The 25,419-nt window shown below is 42.5% G+C and overlaps 2 protein-coding genes across 3 annotated transcripts in view; both read right to left on the reverse strand.

The window, feature by feature from the left end:
* Positions 1-1,263: 1,263 nt before the first annotated feature.
* On the reverse strand, positions 1,264-12,714 carry USP49 (ubiquitin specific peptidase 49; the record flags this gene model as incomplete). Its single annotated transcript, XM_082345965.1, has 5 exons — positions 1,264-4,943; positions 5,883-6,088; positions 6,642-6,750; positions 9,538-9,742; positions 11,392-12,714. The coding sequence occupies 5 exons, from the start codon at positions 12,712-12,714 to the stop codon at positions 4,753-4,755; spliced, it is 2,034 nt and encodes a 677-aa protein (XP_082202091.1). The 3' UTR covers positions 1,264-4,752.
* Positions 12,681-25,419, reverse strand: part of MED20 (mediator complex subunit 20) — a 73,789-nt gene continuing 61,050 nt past the window's right edge. The window contains exon 5 of one of the 2 annotated variants that reach the window (XR_014232403.1): positions 12,681-12,759. The gene's annotated coding sequence lies outside the window, so the exon portion shown is untranslated. The other variant, XR_014232404.1, reaches the window with a different exon arrangement.

Raw genomic sequence — 25,419 nt, forward strand, 5'->3', positions numbered from 1 at the left:
AAAGTGATAAGAATTTAGCAGATTAAAGCTACCAAATCTACAATTTCCTCAAATTTTGATGAATAATTATTAATTCCGTAAATGAAAGTGCTGGCTTTCCTCCTCAAGGGAAGTCAGTTTCACATCCTGTCATACGGTGTTTAGCCCAGGCTAGTTAACACCATATGACAGGATATAAACACATAACATAGTATGACAGTACTATGAAACTCTTACACAACCTAGTTAGATGTGAAATAGAAACATGCCAGCAGAAGTTAGTATGGAGAAAGTCCACAAAAATGACCATTCACTTCAATGCTCTAGTGGCTGTGGTGTACTTAGAGCAGTGCTTGGGTTGAGTACACAGTGGTTAAAGTCAAAGCCCTAGACCAAGAAAATGGTGAATTTAAACGTGGAAGATATAAACTAAACTCACAGTCATATTTAGAAGGTGCTTTTCAGCTTTAGTGCTAACTTCAAAAAAGAATCTGAACCACCAGGGAGATTCATACTTACCTGGTAAAGAAACTAAGTGGCCACGGGAGGTTTTATTCCAAAGATACAACCTCCTCACCTAATTAGGCTGAGGGATCCAATTATTATATGTGCTTTGAGTGGTAAGCTTTTTAAACACCCTTTGGTGAAGTCTTGGAAACCTTAAGGTGGGAGTAAAAGGAACATGATGTGTTTATAGCCCTGCAGGTGAGCAGGCTGGGTCTTTTCCCCTTCCACAGCCACTCAGCACCATCCCAGTCAGCAGCTGCCAGGGAATGGGGCTGGGGAGCTGGGACAGGTTCTTTGAGCCTTCTTTTTTGCATATTACACAGTGCACTGGCTTGCCTTACAATCTAAAGGTTCACATATAGGGGACTGTGTTCTACACTGCTTCCTGAAATTTGGTGCAAAAGAACTTCAGAACTAATGAAGGTACCACTTTAGGAGGAACCTTTTTGACTTCTACCATACGTTGCCCAGCATTAGAAAAACTAAAAGACCTTTTTCTGAATATTTGTGCTCTCCGAACCAGCTGGAAAAGCAACCCTTCCACTTATATAATTCCAGATAGGAATACAGTATATGTTTAGGAAGGGGTAGCCCTCCCAGCCTGATTTTAAAAAGGCCTGAGTTAATGTTTCGAACATAAAAGGGGTGGTAAAAAAGAATGGGGTACACAGTCTGCCTTGAAAAGGAGACATTGATGAATAATCAAACACAAAGATTTTGGATATTACAATAAAAATTTCAGAACTTGCTGGTAAGAATAATTTGCTTTCACACACACAAGATATGAAATGCTTTTAAAAAGTCTGACACCAAATGTCCTTTACACTATACAGACCCATTTGCCACTTGAAATGACAAGAAGGAATCCTTTCCCTTAATCTTTTCAATCCCATGCAAACCATAATTGGGTACAAGGCACCAAATTTTATGAATCGTATAAAATTAGTTCACAAAGCTTTATCAGTAAGTAAAACAAACTCCATTTCTCCCTCCCTGCCCACCCACATCCCAACCCCCAACACCCAACCAAGTTTTCATTCTGTACTACTGTTGACCTCTCTTGTGTTTATGCTGGGACCTGGCTAGGGCCATGCTCCACTTCCAGCCAACCCACCTCATTAGTTCTTGCACTTTGATGGAACTGTAAGCATAGCCTGAGCAGGGAACTCATACAATCACTGACTCTAGAAGCCTTGCCATTAAAAACAAAAATAAACTCTGCTATTGAGTCCATAGGACACATTAACACTTCTGTAGTTTCCAATTTTATTCATGACATTGTAAGAGACATCTGGAAATTCTTTACAGTGTGGCACTGCCCCCATCAGCCTAAGAGGGACTGGATGAAAGCAGGCAAGAGGTCTGCCCACCTTTAATTAAGAGCTTCAGTTCCTGGCCATTGAGGGCATTCCTAATCTTTTTTTTTTTTTTTTAAAAAAAACACTAGCATGGATGCTGTCAGAGGCAACCACAAGTATGAGGGTCAAGCTAGACTGAGGTAAAATCCTTTTTGAGGGGCCAGGGTGCATTCATCTTGGCTGGCTACAGCAAAAAGTAAACACACCAGCCAACTACAAAGGGTTCCTAGAACGGGACTCCAACTACTTGTCTGGGAAAGAAGCAGGCTCGTAAGGTTCAGTTAGGAGATCTTGGGTTTGATTTGGCAGCATCTAGTCAACTTCTACCCGGTTCTTATTTTCTTCTCCTTACAATGTTTCGACTTAAAGTAAGATGCAACTAAGAAATTCATCTACTTCCAGTATGTAATAAATTAAAGGCAAAGGGACATTTCCCTCACAACAGCCATTGGCTTATGCAGCAGGAAACTCTTTTCTTTAATTAAAATCTCCATAAATACTAACTTCTCAACAGCGTCTAGTGCTGCTGCCTCTGAGTACCTGAGGTGTCTCACTGCAGTGGCACCTTCAAGTGTGTGCAGCTCACTGAGGACTCTGGTATTGGTTTCTATTCCAACTCATTTTAAATGATTTTGTTAATTTGATACAATGTGTGCTCAGCTAAGTTAAGCACTTATTTTACAGAGTCCTTTGCTTAATAATCCTTAATACTTGGTATAAAATTATTTTTAAGAATTAAATTTGAAGATCTTTTAATTTTCTATTAGATGTTTGTTTTTCTTGTTTTCCCCTGGACAGCCTGAGGGATGAAGTAGATGCTCTATTAGTACTTCTCCATTTGTAAGTTCTCTTTTTCTAGAATAATAAATATAGCATTCAATGAAAGATGAGGCACAATTTATATTTTCTTTCCCTTTTTACTCTCCTTGGGTTTTTTTGAGTTAATGCGCTTTTCTCTTGCCACAAAAAGTCATCACCAATCATGCCAACTTAAAAATGTGGATCTAGGGGATACAGCCTCACGTCAGAGCCTCTGACAGCATGGGCAGCTGTGACACTTTAAAACAGTGTCCAGGTGAGGGTAAGCCCGGGCCAAGCTTGTACAAAGAAGCCTGCAGTAGACAATACAAACCAAATAGCATAAAAAATGCCATACGCTATCGCTTCCAAATAAAAGCTAAATATTACAGAAACCTCACAGTGTTGGAAAAAGCAAGTTTAATTTAAAATATAGTCACTCCTCTTCCTTATCAGGGTGAGCCATTTTCTGTCTGATTTCCTCCAAGTCTCAGTGCTGTCTGGCAGGTCCTATGGGAGAATTCATCTCAAAAGAGGTCAACAGCAAATGCTACAGATCTCGGGAAATGTGGTTCCTCAACATCGCTAAACCTTTGGCTCTCATTCTTCAGCCTTTCTTTTCCCAACTTCCCATCCCTCCCCAAACTCCCTTCACATCTATCCTCTTCAGGTGGCAACTGTACTTCTACCTGAATTGAAATGTTAATATGACATACTCAGTCAAAAGATGAGCATTCAGAGTGACAGGCTGAGGCGGGCTGCAGCACTCCCACAGTGAGAGTTACGGTTTGCATTCACTTTTACTAGTGAGTCTAAGCGAAGGACTGAAAAGGGAAATTCAGTGGTGCCTGATAGGGCAGAGAGTTTCTATCTGGGCAATTTCATGCCACTTAGAAACTGACCCAGTTTAAAAAAGAAAGATATATTTTACTAGCACTGGAGTTAAGGACAGGGCACTCTTGCTTTTTTCTCTGATGGACTGAGTGTGGGTGGGTAAAGAAACAGTAGGGATTAGCAGATTTTGGAGGAAACAGGCCAGGGCTGTCAACAATAAACTGTTCAGACATACAGGAGGAGGATTCCTAAGCCTTAGAAAAGCAAAAGCTCCCACATCTTGTGAACAGGAAATAAGCTGCAGATTAAAAAAAGCTGCATGCTGCACCAAGGTGAAGTGGGTGACAGGCATTTAGATAAGCCCTGGACCACTGGCTATCCCCCCACCCCCACCCCCTAACTGAGTTCTGAGAAGGCCTCAGACAACTGACCCAAAGACCAATTTAAACCAAACTATGTGCTTGCCCTAGACCTGAACCAGGGATTTGCTACAGAACTAGGTAACCAGGAGTGCCCTTAGGCTCAGTGTACCACAAAGAACATGTCATGTACCAGTTTCTTGCTTCCCCATGTGAACTGCTCCTTCTTTAGAATGAAGGGATGTTCATGCCATCTCAGAAGATGTGGTATGATTAAATGACAGCAGCAGCCAGGGAGAGTATGACACATGAAAAACCTCCCATTTCACATGGAGAAATTTCCTCCATGCATCTCATTCCACTCTTCAACTGCTATCCCCTAAAAAAGGAAGTCTGCAGACTTTCAACCCTTGAGGGCTACTTCCTTTATAGGAAAAAATCCTTAGACTTCACCTCCTGCCTTGGAACCAATCCTATCCAGCAAGCTGCCAGCCCAGGGCCCCTCCTTGCGTGCTCTGTCGAGGGCTGCTCACATCAGGAGGGTTCTTCTGGTGCTGCAAGGAGTCCTGATTAGCAGGGGAATCATGTAATAGCAAGAACATGGCTGGATATGACCAATTTACTCCCTCTTTCCTCCACCCAGATCCCTCTATATTCAGAAGCAACTGATGAAAGAGTCTTCATAGAAGTTACTCCTTTTGATTTGTTTTAACGAAGGAGGGAATTTCTAAACCCATTTAAAAGAAAGTTGCTACAAATTTTATGATAGCACATGAGTCACCTGGCATCTTCTGCTCTAGACCCAGTGAGGCAAACTAGTAATCTGTTCCTGCAGTAAACCTTATTTCCTATACGAGGAAAGATGTATAGAAACCAATAGTTTAAAAGCAAGCCAGTCTTTGATACGTGCCTCCCATTCAGGGGAAGGTCCGTGGTCTGCCCTCATCGTTGTTGCTGGACTGCACCTGAGTTTGGAGTTGGGTTTCTGAGATTCTTGCATTGCCCTGAACTGTTCTTTGAGTGTAAAAAAGGATGTAGGCTTGAGTTTTGCACACTTCCTTGACACTGCATACATTCAGCTTTGAGTCATTGCAGTGGACCCAAAAACCTAGGAAACCAAATGAAAGAAAGAGAGAAAATGACTACCCAACTTACATTTCAGTCACCAGGCAAATGAGGAGATGAGGAAAGGGACAGAGGAGTTCTGAATAGATCCAACCCTTGATTGTTGGTGGAGGAAGAGAAAAGTAAATGAAACCAACAGACTTCCCTGAAACCACTGGTTTTAACCCCACAAGCCCCACCACAATACTGCTTGTAGTATCGACTGACTACAGTTTTTGTCCTCATTTCATTTCATTCAGGCTTCTTCACTGCCCATTAGGGTTTTCTACAAAGACAGGAGATGGGGGGCTAAGAGATGGGAAGAGGAGGAGGAGGAGGAGAGGGGAAGTGTAAATAGAAGTGATAAAGGAAAACTTAGAAGGAATAAAAAGTTATTTTTTACAGGCTCACTCTGGCCACCCCAAGGGCTGAGGGGTTCAGGATGGGTACACTACTGAAAACACATCTGCAGTCCACCTGCCTCAGCGCAGTAGCTGGGAGGCTCTGCTCTGAGGGCAAGGACTGAAAGCTCCTTGGGAAGGGCCCTTGTAGTAAGTGCTCAGTAAGTGTCCTCAGCTTTATTATGAGCTGAGGCTAGTGAGATTCCATGAAGTTAGATAGGTCATATTGTCTCTGCAAAACCAAGAATGAAACTGAAGTCTACAGCAGAAGTATTAATAACAACAATAACCTCTAGCATTAACTGACCATTACATACTAGACACCGTGCTCAGCACTTTTACATGTTAGTTCCTGTCAATTCTTAGAACAATGAAATGTTGTTACTTAGTGATATATCTAAAATTTGAATCCATCTTTCGTAATTCTTTCCACTGGATTTTAATGTATGTAATATCCCCCTATAGATTAAATAAAAGGAATGAAATGTGGACAAACCAACCCTTTTTTGTGTCCCCCACCCCACAGAGTAAAGCGCACGCACCTCCCTCTGTGTTGTAGCAATAGGCTGTGTAGTGTCCTGAGCCAAACCCTTTCCCGTGATGCATGACCACTGCGGAGAGATCATAGGCAAAGGTCTCTTTGTCAAGAGAGGAGAGCATGTCCCTGCAGCAGTAAGGTTCCATGGTTAATACCTGGTCAAAGACGACATGGACCCCAATCTTCTCTCGGTGATTACGGCCAGACCACCTAGAACATGGATATAAACTTCTTACTAGTAAGAAATGGCATGTGTGATCAGAGGTAGAGGTAGGTAAAACAGGGAACGGAGAAAATTTAACCTTCTGGATTTGGTTTTCTTTCACAAGACAGTGGTAATCAATGTTCACATATATTTCCTGTGAATATTGCATGTTCTCTGAAACTAGAAATCCCCGAACAAGCAGTTCAGGCAATACTCTTTTTGTACTTTACCTCCTGCCCTCCTTTTCACAGATTATCTCACACTTTATTCTGAAGATGAATCTATAAAAGCCCAAGCGAGGCTAGAAAATGTTCAAGCACAGACACCCAAGTGCAGGCTAGCTGATTAAATAGGACCATGAGAGCAGAAGCCCAGTCCTGGCCCCCGACATCCGCTTGCTTCACTGGGCACAAACCATACACTCCATGGAAAGCGTGAGGCCTCTAGGGAACAGGCTTCTCCTCCCAACACCGAAGAAGACATTTGCCTTCGCCAAAGCCTTTGAAGTAGCTATTCCCACAGCTCACAGCCACCTGGGACGCCCCAGAGCAAGCTCACCTGAATCTTTTAAGGTGCAGCCGGAGGACCTGAGGTAGTCTGTAGATCATTAACTGCTTTCTAGCTTCACTCAGAACAAGGGGTTTTGGATTGGATTTTCGTCGTTTGCCTATATGGTTTGGGAAGGCATAAGACATAGATTGTGAGGAGACTCATTCTTTCTGAGCTATGGCAGAGACAGTGACTTGCCACTTGATATGCATTCTCCTTATTTCTCAGTATTAAACCTCAATTATATTTGGGGGAGCAATGTGACCCTCTCTAAGACTGCATTTCCCAGCCTCACATGCCTGCATGGAGTGGCCATGGAAGTTCTGGTTGAGATGAAAGGAGTGATTGTGTGGCACTCTTGGGATGGCTGCTTAAAGAAGGCTAACTCATTTGTAAGGTGCATCTTTTGTCCTTCTCACTGTCTGAAAGGAATCTCAGTTTCCTTTCTTGTGAAATGGGGGATAATGCATATATTTCAGGCTTAGGGAAAAGGTAAGAGGACACAGAATTACTAAAGGACAGTGTGTTTAAACAGACTTTTTCCCCATGTGAATTGCTTGTGGCCTATACAAATATTTAGAAAAGAAACTTTGCTGGTTTTATATATATATATTTTTTAATATTTATTTATTTATTTGGCTGCACTGGGTCTTAGTTGTGGCATACATGTGGGATCTAGTTCCCTGACCAGGGATCGAACCTGGGCCCCCTGCATTGGGAGCATGGAGTCTTACCCACTGGACCACCAGGGAAGTCCCTGGTTTTATATTTTTATGCCGTACCTATTTTCTGAAACATGTTTCTTGGTAACAGCACACTGCTAGACATGCAGGACAAGGCTGACAGGCTGGCCAAATACACCGAGTCCAAAGCAGAACCAGTGCTTGAGACTCCAATTTTGTTTCTAAAGATACTGAATTGTGGGTGAAATGCATTTCTAAATTACCACAAGTAAACAGTGGAAATGAAGTTCTCTTAATTTCCATCAGAAGCCTTCTCTATAACCATTTACTGATGACTGCTCTGTTATTATATTAATTAAATCGGTGAATGGATGGGAATATAAAATTAGTGGTCCACTGTGGTGCCTGCTAATTGTCTTTGAGCTGTTGAAATCATGGTCTCAGTGTCTGAAGAGCTTGGCATCTGATTTCGAAGTCCTGTCTGTACCACTCGTGAAAGGTAGCAAGTCACAGCCAGATGACATATCAAGGAGCTTTCTGTGACAATAGGATGTGTAGCTGTTGCTTCTCATAATAGACTGCAGCTTTTACTAGGGCTGGTAGTCATGATATGTGAGAGCATGAGCAGAAAGAGAATTCAAAGAGGGGCCTGGCCTTATTTTCCATTCCTGTTCACCAGCAGATTTTTGAAAATTACTGCAGCTCTGCCTGGGAATCTTGGCAGTGACTGCTACTCTCAGCAGAGGGAGTAAGTGAGCTAAGATGAAGACAATAATAGAATATGGCTTTGTTTCCCTAAAATGAAATTCACAAAGAAAAAGATACTACTGATTCAGCTGAGATTGATCAGTTCTGTCTCCCATTTGATTAAGCTGGCCACACAGAAAGGTGGAAGACTGATAGGTTTGAAACTTTCACAAGCAACAGATCAATGCATCTCATCCCTTCACCATAGCTTTCCTTCCCTGCTATTTGAACCTGTCTATAGAAATACTGAAAAATGGGCACATATGGCAACCAGAAAAACAATCCTTTCTTGCAAAAATTAAAAAAAAAGTATTTCTTGCCTAATCTATCAAGTCCAAGAATGATAGAGTTAAGGCTGTTAACATCCTTCTGTTCCTTACAAGTATAAAGCTTTATGAATCACTATTTTAAAAAGAAAAAACAATGTTCTAATAAGATAATTTAAGTCACTGCCTTTATATCTCAATATGGAACAGGATAGGTGAGTTTATGGTTAACCAAATACAGCACTTCAAATTTTGTTTTAAAATGGCAAAATGATAGCAGGTATGACTTGATTTTTACCCTGATTCTTCACAGAGAACAGGTTTCCCACGATGTACTACTTTAAAAAACCATGTGCAGAAGTATTAAAAGGGCTACCGTAAAATTATTGTTCCCAAAACTTGTAGTCCAGACTACAGTATGGCTGCAAATTGATTTCAGATCTCTACACAATCCATTCATCTTAGTTTCCAAATCTCTATATGCCAAAAACCCAAACATCAGCTTCAAAGTATTTGCTCTCCATTTCCTCTGTACATGCTGGGTTAGCAAAAGCAGTAAGTGTTAGTGTGGTAAGACATGGGGGTGGGGATGGGGGGTGCATAAGATACTCACAGAGCCATATGGAAAAAATTCCACTTTACAATTAAAGCCATGACAGAGAAATACTTCCTTATGACCCTTCTGAGATGTGACCCTTTCAGGCATGTGAAAATAACTATGAAGCTGCCATACAGCAATGCACCATACAACTTCCTTTCTTGGTTTCATTGTACTTTAAATCTACAAATTCAGGACAAAAGCACACTTTTCTGATACCATAGCCCTCAAACAGGCTATGCCACCTGAACTTTAAATAAGAACTGTCAGACTCTGTATTCATGAATTTAAGCAGGACCCCTGTACACTATGAAGCTAAGTACTCACATTCTTGGAGTCCCCATTTCAGGATCCATACTTTCAAATGCCTCCCAAGATAACTAATGTCAATCACAGCAGGAGTCAAAGGAGGCCCAACTCCTAGGTTTTGTTTTGCTTTTTAACATATAATGTCCATATGCTTGTTTTCAGGAAAATAGGAGAAAAAAAATCTTTAAAAGATGCTTTAAAACCACTCAATATTACAGTGTTACTTTTGACTAAAGTGGCAAATGAAACACCTTAAACTGATATTCCAGTTACACACACCTACCCCTCCCCCCAGCACTCACTGTTACATTGGTCACAAGCGTAGATTCTCCCTTCCAGGGCCTCTGTCTCTGTGAACTTGGCCAGCATCTCAGTGAGCAGGCACTGAGTCTGATTCAAAGGGATAAACCCCTTTTCTATGCAGTGATAGCGTTCAGGGAATTCCAGGGACAGATCCCAAAAGGGCTCGATGGTATTGGATTTGTAATTGCATGATACACATGTGACCTAGAATGAAAAGATTGGTTTACAGGTTATATAACTTCCATGCTTCCCACATACATTTTTGCTAGCACATAACAACCAAAACTAAGTGTATAGTTTTCCAAAAACATTTAACTGCAATATTAAAATAATAAACATAACTTTAAGAGAATTCGAGCATATTACTTCTGGTATGTATCTCTAACCATGACGCTAGCTGGAACTGGAAAACCACACAGCACAGTGATTACTACCTACCCCTTTCTCTCCTCTCTCATAAAGCATGCTTTGCCATTCAATGCTGCAGTATTACAGATGGAAGTCACCGTGGAGTCAAGGCATCATCAATCTGAGATGGAGAATTTGCAGATTCCTGTCTGCTTCTCTCATCCTCATACTCTTGTTCTCTCCAGACTTTGCTCCTTCCATCCAGTCCAACTTGCCTCTCTTTTTGCCCTTGTTTCTTGCAGCATCCCTGCACTGATCCCTGTGTTCCAAGAGCCTCAAAGTACCTTGTGATTAGACCTCTTCCCCCACTGTAACCTTCCCAGATGCACCTTTCTTCCTACAGACCCTCAGGGGGGTAGAGGAAGTGCCGAGAAACACTCCCCTTTCACATGCTGAAAAACAAAAGTCTAAATAAACTTCCTCTTCCCATCCTACTCATCATTCTTTTAAAACCCTAAATATCAGGACACAAAACCTCAGTAGCATAGTGTAGAGGTTTTACCTGAATTTCTCTTTTTTTTTTTTTTTTTTTTTAATGTGTGTTTTTATTTATTTATGGCTGTGTTGGGTCTCTGTTTCTGTGCGAGGGCTTTCTCTAGTTGTGGCAAGCGGGGGCCACTCTTCATCACAGTGCGCGGGCCTCTGGCCTCTCACTATCGCGGCCTCTCTTGTTGCGGAGCACAAGCTCCAGACGCGCAGGCTCAGTAATTGTGGCTCACGGGCCCAGTTGCTCCGCGGCATGTGGGATCTTCCCAGACCAGGGCTCGAACCCGTGTCCCCTGCATTGGCAGGCAGACTCTCAACCGCTGTGCCACCAGGGAAGCCACCTGAATCTCTTTAAGTTGCCCACCTCTTTGCCTCTACAAATTCTTTCTGCATATTCTCACAAAGCCTTATCTATGAGTCTTCACTCATGTCCTTAGATGGCTAAGGAAATGAAAGGTAATGGGGAACAGGAGGGAGACTTGCTTACCCTTTGGCATCCTCCTAGCCACCTCCCTCCCTTGTATGTAAAGAATGCCTTGGAAAGTAGAGTGCTCTTTCAAACAACTATGGAACCAAGGTTACAGGCAAACTCTTCAATTTCCTAAAACTGATCAAAGGATGATGGCACGTCAACAATGGGTACTTGATTAGAACAATGGGAATATTATATTACTCGTATCATCATTAAAGATTAAAGACATTTACTGAAAGTGAAATGATATGGCAAGTTAAACTAAAAATCTGCCTGTTAAGACAGGAGGCAAATTCACCAACAAGGTCGTCGCACAGTACAGTAAAAGGTACAGTGGCTGCCCTCAGCTATGCATAGTTATGGCAAATGTCGGCTACCCTAGTTAGGCCAACAGCCTGGGGGAGTGATACGCACGGGAAGCCTAACTACTACACCAGCCCCGCTCCAGTGTGGTGGGCAGCTGGGGGTGGGCTGGGCACACACCTACCTGGCTGAGTAGCTGCCCGTGAAATATGGTGTTCACCACCTTTAAGACCTGTTTGGTAAGCTTCCTCTGGGAGAAGGGGATGAGGATCCGGCGCTTGGTGCCCTCGGACTCGAGTTCCTGCTGCACTTTGTGCAACAACTCGCAGAGAAACTCCTGCGCGTCCTGCTGGTCGTAGCCGCGGAAGGCGGGGATCAGGCTCCACACCGAGTGAAGCATGGCGAAGGGCGACACCAGGGCCCACTTCCCGGACCACATGACGCGGAAGAGGGTGTGCAGTTCGTGGCAGAGGGAGATGTGCTTCGAGCTGGGCTCCTTGTTCTGGATGAGTTCTAGGCTCCTGCTGAGGGAGGCCCCGCCATTCAAGCAGAGGCCCTCGAGCTCGCAGGCCTCGGCCCCGTGGCTCCTGGGCGACAGTTTGGTGGCCGAGCTGCCGGCCGGCCTGCCCGCGAGCGGGGCCTTGCCGTTGGCGGCCCTGGGAAACAGCTGCTCCGTCTTGGACGGGTCGAGGTTCAGGAAGCACTCACGGAACTTGCGCAGGTGGCTGAGCACCTGGAGGATGGAGTTCATGTAGCAGGTGTTGCCCAGGTTACGCAGGCCCGTGACGCCCGGCGCCATGGCGGGCGCGCGGCGCGGCGCGGGGCGGGGCCCAGCGGGCGCGCGCGGCACGGCGGCGCGGGGCGCGTGCAGCAGCAGGCGCGCGCTCTTGCGCGGAGGGGAACTGGCCAGTTCCTCCAGCAACCGCCGCTTCACCTCGCGCCGCCGCTGCCGCGCTGCCTCCTTCTTGCGCTCCAGCGCCTCCTGCCGCCGCCGCTGCTCCAGCTTGGCCTGGCCCCGCGAGGTCTTCTCGAACCAGAGCCGCAGCGTCCGGGCCAGCAGGCGCTGGCGCCGATACCACAGAGCCGTGAGCATCTGCGTTTGTCCCTGAGGAGCGCGCTGCGGCGGGACGGCGTCCTCGCCCGAGGCCATGGACCGCAGCGTCCGCCCGCGCCTCAGCGGCGGGTCCTGCGTCTGGCCCCTGACCGCCAAGAGGGAGCTTCTCAGCAGCTTGAGGTCCCCTTCCGGGTTGTCGTTGAGCACGTAGTCCTTGCACAGGTAGCAGAACACGTAGAGATCCCGGACCTCCATGGCTAGCGGGTGTCCAGTCTTTTCGAAGTGTTTGAGGGCGTGATCTTCGATGTAGCGGCCGCAGGCCACGTGCGAGCACTTGAGACAAGCCCACACGGACTCGGTGGTGGCGCACTCCCGGCAGCACCACTTCTGTGGGTTCAGGATGGAGTGGTCCTGGGCTAGCCGCAACCGCCCTACATGTTTGCATCTATCCATGTCTTATGGAAGTCTTCACTCTTTCAACCTGTCACGATTAGGGCCCTCGAAGAGAGGAGAGAGAGAAAGAGAAAGCTTTCAGCAAAATATTTTCCTAGAAAAAGGCTTGCAACCGGCATTTTCCACTCAATATTCATTAGTTTTCAATTCAAAACTGGTTCTTTTGGAAGGAAGTTTAAAAAAAGAAAAAGAAAAGCAATTTTGGCATAGACTGGGTATAACAGAAAGACAGTTAAGTTCCTTAAAAAGACAGAATCATAAAATACTAAACGACAGACCTTAGCCCTAATGTGTAAGTTTACATTTTCCAAGGCTGTTTTAATTCTTGAATATCAGCTAATTTTTACGTAAGGCTGATTTGGAAATGTCATTACCCTTATTTCACATTGCACCCAACTGGCCACCAGGGGAAAGAAACTTGTATTCTGAACCATCTCTGAATTGATGATGTCCTGGAAGTGAAAGCCTCTCTGTCTCATACTGACAAGATCCTGGCTGCATGCAAAAAGGGACAGGGCAGAGGAAAGGAGAGGAGAGACATAGACAGCGTTTCACATACCAGTAGGAGAGATGAAGACTCTCAAATAATTGCTACTCTCAAGTAGCAATCTCAGGTCGGTTTCACTGTATTTCAAAGTAGAGATAAGAAGATAGGGTAAAAAAGATAAATGGTAAGAAAGAGAAAGTCCTCTAAAGTACAAAGTATCATTTTTATTTTCTTGAGTCCAGAGATCCGGCTAAGTAGGTAGACTGAGCCTCAATCTAACATTTTGTCTTCTGTGGTCTGAATGTTTGCACCCCATTCATATGCTAAAATCTTAACCCTGAAAGGTGATGGTATTAGGAGGTAGGGCCTTTGGGAGGTGCTTAGGTCAAGAATGGCTTGACCCTCATGGGATGAGCCTTCAAGAATGGGATTAGTGCCTTTATAAAAGAGCTCCCTCACCCCTTCCTCCATGTGAGGACACCGTGAAAAGCCAGCCATATGGCTATGAACCAGTTAGTCCTTACCAGATACGGAATCTGGTGCCATGATCTTGGACTTCCCAGCCTCCAGAACTGTGAGAAATAAATGTTTGTTATTCATAAGCCACCTAGTCTATGATATTTTTGTTACAGCAATCCTGAGGGACTAAGCCAAAGTGTCTTTTTGAAAAGAACATTTACATCTTGTAGAAAGGATGGGAAAACGTTTACCTTCCTTACTGAAAGAATAGTTAAGTACAGAACTAGACAAATCTGACTCGTAGGACAAGAGGTGTAGTGGCTACTGGTATTACAGTATTTAACCAAACTACCGAGACAAAAGGGAAAAAAAGCAAACCTTCTGGATGATATATGTAAAAATGCTTTTTATTTTTAAAAACATTGGTAGCATACTGAGCTTTTTTTTTTTTTTTTGTCTTTCTAACATTGCTTCTTCAACATTGTTCATCAGAGAAGCCGAATAAGCAATTTTTCCAAGGGAAAGAGGCTATTTTAAAAGAAAACCTTTTATTCTTTGGAAACTTGACTATTTTCCCCCCCAATACCAGCATTTAAATTCCCTAAAGGCAGATCCTCTTATAAACTGGATTTCCTTCACCCCATTTCTTGCCCACTTTCATTTCTGTGAGCAAATACAGTTCTATGACTATGGGGTCACCCAGAGAAGTTCTAAATCCAAAGCACTCTGAGTAGTTCCTTTAGTTGGTTTTCCAGATGCCTTTTTTGGCTTGGCCCTATTGCTAAACCCCACAAATATACCACAGGACCAAACCAGAGATCCTTCCCATTTTTAAATTGCCCATTCCAGTGGGCAGAGGCCATGTCCCTATATAAGAAATCCTTAAATCATACAAAGGAAAGTAACCTAGATTATCTTCCATCAAGTCAGATCATGCTTTTCCTTTGAGTACTGTCAGGATTTAGTTTCTACTATATTATTTTTCTAATTATTGACTTGTTGCTAAGTGCCCTTTAAGTCATTTCTGTGGATGTATTTCTCCATTTCCTAACCCTTCAGAGAGGAGATCATGTGTTATATTTCTTTCTTTCCTTTTTTTTTGGCCACACTGTGCAGCTTGCGGGATCTTAGTTCCCTGACCAGGGATCGAACCCGGGCCCACAGCAGTGAAACCACTGTGTCCTAACCGCTGGACCACCAGGGAATTCCCTATTCTTCTTTTTAAAAAAGAAAATTTTCTTTATAATTCTTTATAATTTCAAGACTTGTGGGTGCTCAACTCTTGAGTAGTCAAAGGTGTTCTGTCAGAATCACTTCTCCACACAGACCAGAACAGTATTGAAATAACCATTTCTGTTTACTTTTTGTAGGGTATAGCCAAATTAAAAAAGACATACATTTAAAAGATAAAATGGTAAATAAATGAATTGTCTTTTTGCTACTTATTACCAATCAAGAATTTAAGTTGGATACACATGATGCTTACAACCAATTACTGGGGACACAAAGGAAAGTCAGTAATAAAAGAATGAAAAGGGGGAAAAAAAAATCAAAAGACTGGCAATTCCCAAGTTTGTCACTAACTTCCTATTTTTCAAAATGTAGTCTCTGAACCACCTACCAGCATCAGAATTCCTTAGGATACTTGTCATATGTACAGATTTCTGGTCATGACTCCAAATGTGATGAATCAGATTTTGGGAGAGGGGTCTAAATTCTCCATTTTAAACAAGCTCTACAGATGATTCATTTGTACATTAAAACCTTAGAACCACTGTACTAATCCAGTAAATTATATAGGGATGAAGAACTCCTCATAGAAATCAAAGAAATCAAAGAATCAATCAAAAATTTTATTTCTCAAGATCTTTCACTTAGACATTGTTCAATAGAACTCTCTGCAACGATGGAAATATTCTTTATCTGCGTTGTCCAATACTGTACTAACTAGCCACATGTGCCTCCTGAGTACTTGAAATGTGGCTAGTGAAACTGAGGGAATGACTTTTAATTTTATTTAATTTTAATTAATTTAAATTTAAATAGCCACACGTGACTGGTGGCTGCAGTATTAGATAGCACAGATTTAAATACACCAGGACAGGGGCTTCCCTGGTGGCGCAGTGGTTGAGAATCTGCCTGCCAATGCAGGGGACACGGGTTCGAGCCCTGGTCTGGGAAGATCCCACATGCCGCGGAGCAACTAGGCCCGTGAGCCACAATTACTGAGCCTGCGCGTCTGGAGCCTGTGCTCCGCAACAAGAGAGGCCGCGATAGTGAGAGGCCCGTGCACCGCGATGAAGAGTGGCCCCCGCTCACCGCAACTAGAGAAAGCCCTCGCACAGAAACGAAGACCCAACACAGCCATAAATAAATAAATAAAATAAACCCAAAGTTTAAAAAAAAAACCTGTCATCTTAAAAAAAGAAAAAACAAAACACCAGGACATACTATCTTTAGCTCACTTGGGTTTTCTTTTTGTTTTCTTCCCTTTGGAAGATTCAATACTCACTGAATCATGTCTGAATAGCCTCTTCTAACTCAAAACCTGACAAATCCCCATTTTAGCCAAAAGGAACCTTGATGTGTCTTCAGAAATTTAATTGCTATTGAGATCTTATCACATGAAACATAGCACAGCTTCAAATCCTACAAAGAGAGAATATTTCTATTAACAGGAATACAGCAACACAACACCCAGGACACCGATACCTTATGAAATCAACTTCTGTGCTAGAAAAAACATGCTGGAACAACCAAAAGCCAAAATAGAAAAACACTAAAAAACCATTCCACACCCTCTTCATGGAATGCTGTCAAATGGAAAGGGCACTCTGGAAATTCTTTCTTCCAATTTCATTTTCTGATCTATAAATCTGCTGATCATGCACATCCTTTCCTGCACAGCCTTTTTCCCATTACAGATCTGTCGTGGCAACTCACTAACCTGCCATATGGCAGAGTAAATCCATTCAGGAAAACACAGGGCTACTCTGCACCTCACTACACTGATTTAACCTAGGCAGACTAGCTTCTCTAGAGGAAAAACATAGCTGATCATGAAATGGAAATCACTCAAAAGTGACACAAAAGTCAACGCACACAATAGAGAATAAAGAGAATACAATCTTGAGTGTACTCAGTTCAAGAAAGACCATGTATTTCACTCACCCCTCACACATCCTCTGACCACTTTATTTAAGAACAAGGCCTAACACTCACAGGCACAAAGAAGAAATCTATTTTACATTTTTCTGACATGGACCCCTTTTCCTTCCTAATTGCTAAAGGTCATAAAAGTCCTAACACTTCCACTTAAAACATATATCATCCAGTGTAACAGGCACCCAGTATCCAAAAGAGAGAAACTTGCAGTGTAACTGGGAATGAACATGATGTGCCTAAATAGCTCTCCATCGTTAAGTAGATCAGTAACTGTAAATAAATGTCCTGCTCACCCTGGATCAATCTGCATACAGGGAAAGCAAACCTGACAAAATATCAGTGTTTGCTTCTTTAAGTAGTGTAGTTTTATTTTAAAAATCTGAATCAACTTGAGCTAAAAACCATAATTAATATTTAAAAGGATTCTACTATAGTTAATATCACCAAATAGTAAAAGAAGGTAATGGAATCTGTTCAATGTTTGCCTTTTGTTCTGATGAGAAACTTCTAGATTTATCACATCATTTTTTAAAGGTCTCTGTATGAGAGAGATGACTGAGCATTATAAAATCTTTCAAAAACCTATAGCTTGAAAACATGATTCATCTTTTAATTGGACTATTCCAATTATTCTCAAATAGCAGATTTCTTAGCTGATCCAAAATGGATAACAGCATCACCGGAAATAAAATTTCTGGGGAGAAATTCAACAAAAACAAAATAGGAAAAATTTAAGAGAATCTACTTTAGGGAGATTTGCATTTTTTCTCTCTCATCGTATTGATTTCTTCTCAGTTCTTGACTAAGGATAGTGGAAAAATCCTGCCTGATCTTGGTGAGACCAAGCGGCATAAATTCCAGCTTCAGAGAGAGTAGACACTATGGTAACATGCTGACAGCCTTCATTTACATAAAAGAATACTAATTACGTGGTATCATCAACATCTGCGATTCTGCTCACTGCCATATGCGACAGAGCAGGGTATTTTAACCCTTCAACCTGCTACACGTACCCTACATTACATGTCCCACAAAACCTGCAAAGGGTGCTTAAAGACACAATGAACACATTTTTACAAATAACAAGTGTTGAAAATGAATTTTATTTTCAGCTAACAGTTTATTTCTAAGAGATATGGGAAAATATAATTTAGTATCAATATCCAACTAAGAAAAACATTTTTTAAAACAAGGTAGAAATCACATTAAGATACAGTTAATAACCCAAAAGGGAAGAATGCTACATTTTAGAGTATTATATAGGGCTTTAAAAGGCTGTATTTTAAGTACAATGAAACTAGCCTTTTGAATTTTTGCATTATGGCTAAAATAAAAACAAAACAAAGAAATAGATACAAAATAACAAAAACAAAAACTAGGGGCAGAGACTGAGAAGGGTGAGGCTAGCCCTTGACTAAGGGCAGTGTGTAGTGGGGAGCACGCGGCGGGGTGGTGGGGGGGGAAGATGGCTGAAGGGGTGGAGGGTCCTCACAGCTGCTGCACTTTCCCTTGTTCCCCTTCGTTTCCATTCTCCCTGAATGTGGGGGTGGGTGGGTGGATGGGTGACAGATAACCTGTAGGTCAGAGCATCCGTCCCTCAGAGACTCCTGCAGAGGCTGAATTCTCTGGGACGAGGTTGGAAGCTCTAACCAAATGTGTTCTTGAGCTCTTAAACCCAAGAGCGGAACGGCCACTTAAGCAGCGGCTCTTGGCCACAGGCAATGGTACGCTGATGCGCTGGGTGCGCCGGAGCCTACCGAGGTTGGCCATCACTCGTCAGTAATCAAGCGCTGATGTTCGAGAATGAGCCTGTTTAATCACGAGTTACAGATTTAAGGTTGTGTCTGCACAATAATGTCTCTCTCACTTGCATTAGGATCTGCTTTCCTCAGTGAGAAAGCAGTAGAGTTCATCTAGAGAGCCAGCCATCACACAACCCTGATTGCCACAGCGCAGGGAGATGACAAAGACAGAACGACCAGCACAGTACAGATGCTTTGCTCTGTGCCAAATACCAACTTATCTAACTGTATTAAGAGCCAGAATTGGGTGTAAGCCCTCTGTACCTTCAGTCTCTGCTCTCTTTTGTTTGCCTCCTTCCTCTCCAGCTGCAACATGCCCAAGTCTCTCCTGTCTAAAAAACAACGCAAACCCAACTTTGCCCTGCCTCTAGACTATCCTTGACACTATTTTTAGGCTCTTTCTCCTTCTGCCTACTTTATTTCTGGCAAGAATAATGTGCAGCTTCATCTTTCTCACAACTCACTCCTTCGCACCTTCATTTCATAGCAACTGTTTTCTCAAAGGTCTCTGCAATTTCCTCAGAGCTGAGTTCATCAGCCCTTTCTCAGTCCCCATCCACATCTATTCTGCCCCTGACACTGAACACACACTCACTCCTGCATTTTAGGCTACTGTTCTCTTCCTATGTCTGTAAATACACCTTCTCTGTTTTCATGTGTGTCTCTCTTCCTTGAAATATAGACTCTCCTTAAGATTCTGTCCTCAACTCTCTTCTTGATGATTTCGTCTGTTTCTAGAACATCAAGTATCATTTCTATTAACGTATTTTAATTCTCACAAACACTTTTTAAAAACCACTTTATTGAGATATAGTTGACATACCATAAAATTCACTCATTTAAACCACACAACTCAATAATTTTTAGTACACTCACAGAGTCCCATACATACTTTTGCATATAAAATCTGTCCATTTCCTTACAGAGGCTTGGTCTCAGGTTGGATCTTCCCATTCTGATACCCGCATTATGGTATACTACTGTTAATGCTATTTGCAGGATGAAGCTTCTGAATATGTTTTGCAGTTGTTTGTTTGGTAGCAGTGATGTACTGAGCTATACACACTGAGATCATGTACTGAGTTATACACACTGTTTCATCCAAGTCTCCTGATGATCAAGACATGTAAGATGACAGACAGGGGGTTAAGGAAATGCCATCTGTGGAACAAAGCTAGCTGGCCTTCAAAGGATCAGACTTTTTGATTCATTAACCTACTCTTGCCAAAGAGGTCTGTGCCTAAAACTTAACCCCTTTTCCAGGAGGACAGTAGACTGGGCGCAAAGGGGCCAAGGAATACTGCTCATATAAAATTCAGAGAAATTCTGAATACACTGGGAGCCTGTGCACGCGCATGTGTGCGTGCGCACACACACACACACACACACACACACACACACATACAGAAATGTTACCTGTGACTCTGTGTGGAGAAGTGGCAGCCAAGAGTGGAGATAACTAGTTTGGCTGTGTAAGGATTAAACAGGTTTGCTTCAGAGCTTAGTAATTTGTGGCCCTTCCAGATCAAACCTGGTGATGCTTTTAGTATGATCTCCCTGACAAGCTAGTGTTAAGGCAAGGTCCAAACTAAAGGCTCCCTCTTCTACTCTACTGCCACAAGGAAAAATTCTATCGCTACCGCTGAGAGAATCAGGGTTTACCCTTTAAATATCTGACTGCAGGAATTATGGTTTGTCCCTGCAGTATGCCTCCAAAACACTGTTCTCTACAGCAGCTGGGCAGTCATCATAAGTGTGTACATATGTGTATACATATGTCAAAGTGTACATATATGTCAAACTTCTAGAATTGTGCCCTTTAAATACATGCAGTTTATTGTATGTAAATTACATCTCAATACATTTGTTTAAAATTGCATAGACACACACGCACAGACACATATACACACACAAGTGAATAATATACCCCTAATGAAATAATGGATCTAGTAAGTAGCTCCTTCAACCACTAGGTGAAAGCTGACAGGAAACTTTACAATGGATGGATAAGGCTGACAGCACCTGACTCCAGTGATCAATTTCACATTGAAAATAGGACAACCAGACATTATACGCTTCCCTGCTATGATGCAATAAGAGGTTCACAGCAGCATCACCTATAAAGTACTCTTGCTAAAAGAACTGAACCTGGGCTTCCCTGGTGGCGCAGTGGTTAAGAATCTGCCTGCCAATGCAGGGGACACGGGTTCGAGCCCTGGTCCAGGAAAATCCCACATGCCGCAGAGCAACTAAGCCCGTGCACCACAACTACTGAGCCTGCGCTCTAGAGCCCACGAGCCACAACTACTGAGTCCACGTGCCACAACTACTGAAGCCTGCGCACCTACGGCCTGTGCTATGCAACAAGAAAAGCCACTGCGATGAGAAGCCTGTGCACCGCAACAAAGAGTAGCCCCTGCTCGCCACAACTAGAGAAAGCCCGCGTGCAGCAGCAAAGACCCAACACAGCCAAAAATAAATAATAAATAAATTTGAATAAAATGAATGAATAAGCATTTTCAGAACTCTAATTAAAAACGGATGAACTCATAAAAGTGCTAACAAAAGATCAAGATGAAAAAAAAATTAATTACATGGGACTGAGTGAACTGATGAGGATGATTATAATTTTTGTGACTTTTTGTTTGAATTAAAAACAAAAAATCCCACAAGGAGTCAGAGGCAAAGAATATACAAATCAATTTTCACTGCAAAGTAAAGGAGCTGTTACAGTGGAGGATTACTGGACTGAATGTCTATATTATGATATAGTATGAGTGTGTTTCATGTTTGGTAATTGCGATCATTGTTGCTTTTGTTGTGGTCATCCATTTACAATGCTTGGTGTCAGTCTATTTATGTCTTGTAAAAATAAAATACAGTGTGTGTGTGTGAAAAAAAAATAATAATGTGGTTAAAATGAGAGCAGTAATGCACAGTACGTTTCATCAACACACAACCTGATTCTCTTGAGAGAACAGATGAAAGGAGTCTTGCTCAGACTCCTGGACAACTTAAAGTGTTGCTGGCTTCTCTGTGGACCGATTATAGCAAGTTGTAATTCAGATAAAGAACTTCCTAATGCAGGAAGTTCTTAATTCAGGAAACAGGAGTTGGTGAAATTGAAACCAATTTATTAAATAAAAGGAAAAGCATATACAGCCAAGTACTTAGAAGCTAGAATACTCAGTTTTTAAGGTCCGAAATAGAATAGTGTGGGACCTAAAATTCTTCAGTTTTTATACTGTACTATCACTCCGATAATTTGTTCTAATCCTCTGAAGTTGTTGAGAAAAATGCAACAGAGATCTGGAGAAATCTGTATTTTTAAACTTTAGCTCAATGTTTAGCTATACACACAAATATTTAATGGCATAAACTGGTAACAGCCTACATAATGGACAAGGCTTATATTTATCTGGAGAGCACCACATTTTCCAGTCTTCTGGGACGAGCCTCCCCCACCTCCCTACAAGGAAAAACTGTGCCTCCCCCCATTTGAATGGGTCTATAAATCCCACCTGTCCCCTTGACCACAGGCAGGTCCATGACCAAGGCCAAGGCAATTGGAGTAATGCCTGCTGGCGCTAGCAATTGGTCCAAGAGTGAGCACCTGCCCAAAGGTGAGCCTTTCTGAGCCTTTCTGTTCCAGAGATTCCCCAACCTGAAGGTGAGAGAAAGAGCTCCCTCTCCTTTGGCATTGTTAAGCCTTCCCCAGGGACTGTCCTGTAACTCTGGAGCTGCCTGTGGTCAGCTCCATTCACGGAGCCATCTGAAGTGACAGAGAATGAGTGACTGTACCAAAGAAGCCAAGAGTTAAGGCAGAGAAATGGAAAGACAGTCATGATACTTCCAGTTCTGGATCCAGAGGACTCTGAGGCCAACCCTACCTCTTCCCTCCCTATATCAAGAGACACCAAGTTCCCCTTTTTGGATAAACTTTTTGGTATCAGTTTCCAACACTGCAACTGAATGCATTCTGACCAATACACCTATATGTCCAACAGGATTGGTTAAGCAGACCACAGACTCAAAATTGTGTGGCCATTAAAATTATCTTACCAAAGTGTAACTCAGTAAAAATTAAATGAATAGATGGCATGCAAAGATGATCTGGTATATTAAGTGAAAAAAAGCTAGTTATAAAACAATATTCATAAAATAGGAAAAAAAAAAAGACAACTGAACCTGAGTCCAATGAAGCCTTTGGATATAACACCAAGTTATAAGAAATATGGGAGGGCTTCCCTGGTGGCGCAGTGGTTGAGAATCTGCCTGCCAATGCAGGGGACACGGGTTCGAGCCCTGGTCTGGGAAGATCCCACATGCCGCGGAGCAACTGGGCCCGTGAGCCACAACTACTGAGCCTGAGCGTCTGGAGCCTCTGCTCCGCAACAAGAGAGGCCGCGATAGTGACAGGCCCGCGCACCGCGATGAAGAGTGGCCCCCACTCGCCGCAACTGGAGAAAGCCCTCACACAGAAACGAAGACCCAAAACAGCCAGAAATAAACATAATAAATAAATAATAAAAATTAAAAAAAAAAAAAAAAAAAAAAAAAAGAAATATGGGAGACAGGAACGTACTACCACACGGCTGCAATTAGCCAACGCGCCAAATCAGAGTGTGGCAAATGCTACAGGATCAGTGATCTGGAGTCTTTAAGAAATAAATGACATGAAGAAAAAAGGGGGGGGATAGATTTGCTACAGATTAGAAGAAACCTAAAAACATATCAACCAACTGCAATGTGTGGTTCTTATTTAGATCCTGATTTGAACAAACCAAATATAAAAATATATTTTTGAGAAAACTGGGAGAAATGTTTTAAAATACTGTTTGCCTCTAGCTATACCACTATATTTTAACAGTTTCGTTGAGGTAGAATTGACATACAGTGAACTGCGCATATTTAAAGTGTACAACTTGATACATTTTGCATATACTTGTGAAATCACCACAACCAAAATAATGAACACATCGATCACCCCCAAAAGTTTCATGCCCCTTTGTAATCCTTTCCCCCAGCCTCCCTCCCTTAAACGCCCAGTCCAAAACTGGAGAAATTTAAACACAGACTAGGACTTCCCTGGTGGCGCAGTGGTTAAGAATCCGCCTGCCAATGCAGGGGACACGGGTTCAATCCCTGGTCCGGGAAGATCCCCCATGCCACGGAGCAACTAAGCCCGTGCGCCACAACTACTGAGCCTACGCTCTACAGCCCACAGCTATGAAGCCCAGGCGTCCTAGAGCCCACGCACCACAACTACTGAGCCCACGTGCTACAACTACTGAAGCCCGCACACCTAGAGCCCGTGCTCCGCAACAAGAGAAGCCACTGCAGTTAGAAGCCTGCGCACCGCAACAAAGAGTAGCCCCGCTCACTGCAACTAGAGAAAGTCCATGCACAGCAACAAAGACCCAACGCAGCCAAAAAAATAAAAATAAACACAGACTAAGTATTAGCTAACATTAATAATTATTAGTTTGATGTGACAATAGTACTGTGGCTGTATTTTTTCAGTCTTCATATGTTAAGAGACACCTCTGAAGTATTTATAGGTGAAATATTACGATGCATGGAATTTGCTTTAAAATACTCTAGTGGCAGGAAGATAGATGAAACAAGATTGTCAAAACGTTCATAATTGTTGAAGCTGATTGATGGGCACATGGAGTTCATTATATTATTCCCTTTATATTTGTGTATGCTTGAAAAGTTCCAAAAAAATTTTTTTAAAGACAAAAAGCAAACAATATACTCTCTGATAGCAAAAGAAAACCTTGAGATATGAACCATTCACAAATTAGACAAATTATGAGACACCTTTCATCTCTGTCATCTTACCATCATATCTAGTCTTACCTTGAGATGCACCCTCCCCACCCCTCAAGACACACCCAACCAAAGCAGTGCAGTTTTTCTTGGCAGTGTTAGTCACAGAGATTGCTTGCATAGTCCTTTCGTCTGGGCCTCAAGTATACCCTTTAGACTTAGGTAGCAACTTCTTTGCAGCCCCCCAAACTTTCCTTCAAAAACTTCACCAGAATTTTGCCCACAAAAATTTCCTGAGGATGTTTCTCTTTTGGGGGCACAAAGCCACTTTAGTTGATCTGTTGAAATGTTCTTGCTTAGTGTAATGTTTTCTCTCTTTCTGAAACTTCCTCCTTTATTGGGAAGGAAAATCTCTTTAATTTTTTTTTTGAAATTCTGCTTCTTCCTCACTAACTCTGATTATCCAGGTGGCAAGGAGCTCATCCTATGCCTTTCTGAATTTCACTGTAGTCACAGCAAAAAACAGTAGCACAAAAATTATATTAAAAAAAATATTTCTGTTTCTCTGACTCCAGTCAGATAAAGGTTACTCCCAGTCCATGTGATGTCTGGGGAAGCGAAATTTGGCCACATAGATCCAATACAATATTCACAAACATCAACCAACAGGTTGTTTTCAGCTGAGACTTTGGAATATATTTTCTCATAGAAGCAATGCTACAAATAGCACTTGGTCCAGTTAAAAAGCTTATTGAAAAAAAAAGTGAAAAAAAAAAAAAAAAGCTTATTGAGCCCATCATGTATCCTTGGTGTCGTACCGGAATACTAGTGCTACCACTACGGAAGCTAACTATCAAATGCATTATTCTGAGAAAATTAATTCAAAGTTTCAACTTAAAAATGCCAAGAACTGCTTTCCCAGCTGCAGCCCAGGCAGTGAAATTGGGAATCTCCCTCCTCCCACTTTCTCCACATGGCTAAAGAGGGCTTTCCACACATGGCCATTTGTATGAAAGA

The sequence above is a fragment of the Balaenoptera borealis genome (genome assembly GCF_965194805.1).
Source record: "Balaenoptera borealis genome assembly, chromosome: 12".
Classification (NCBI taxonomy): Eukaryota; Metazoa; Chordata; class Mammalia; order Artiodactyla; family Balaenopteridae; genus Balaenoptera; species Balaenoptera borealis.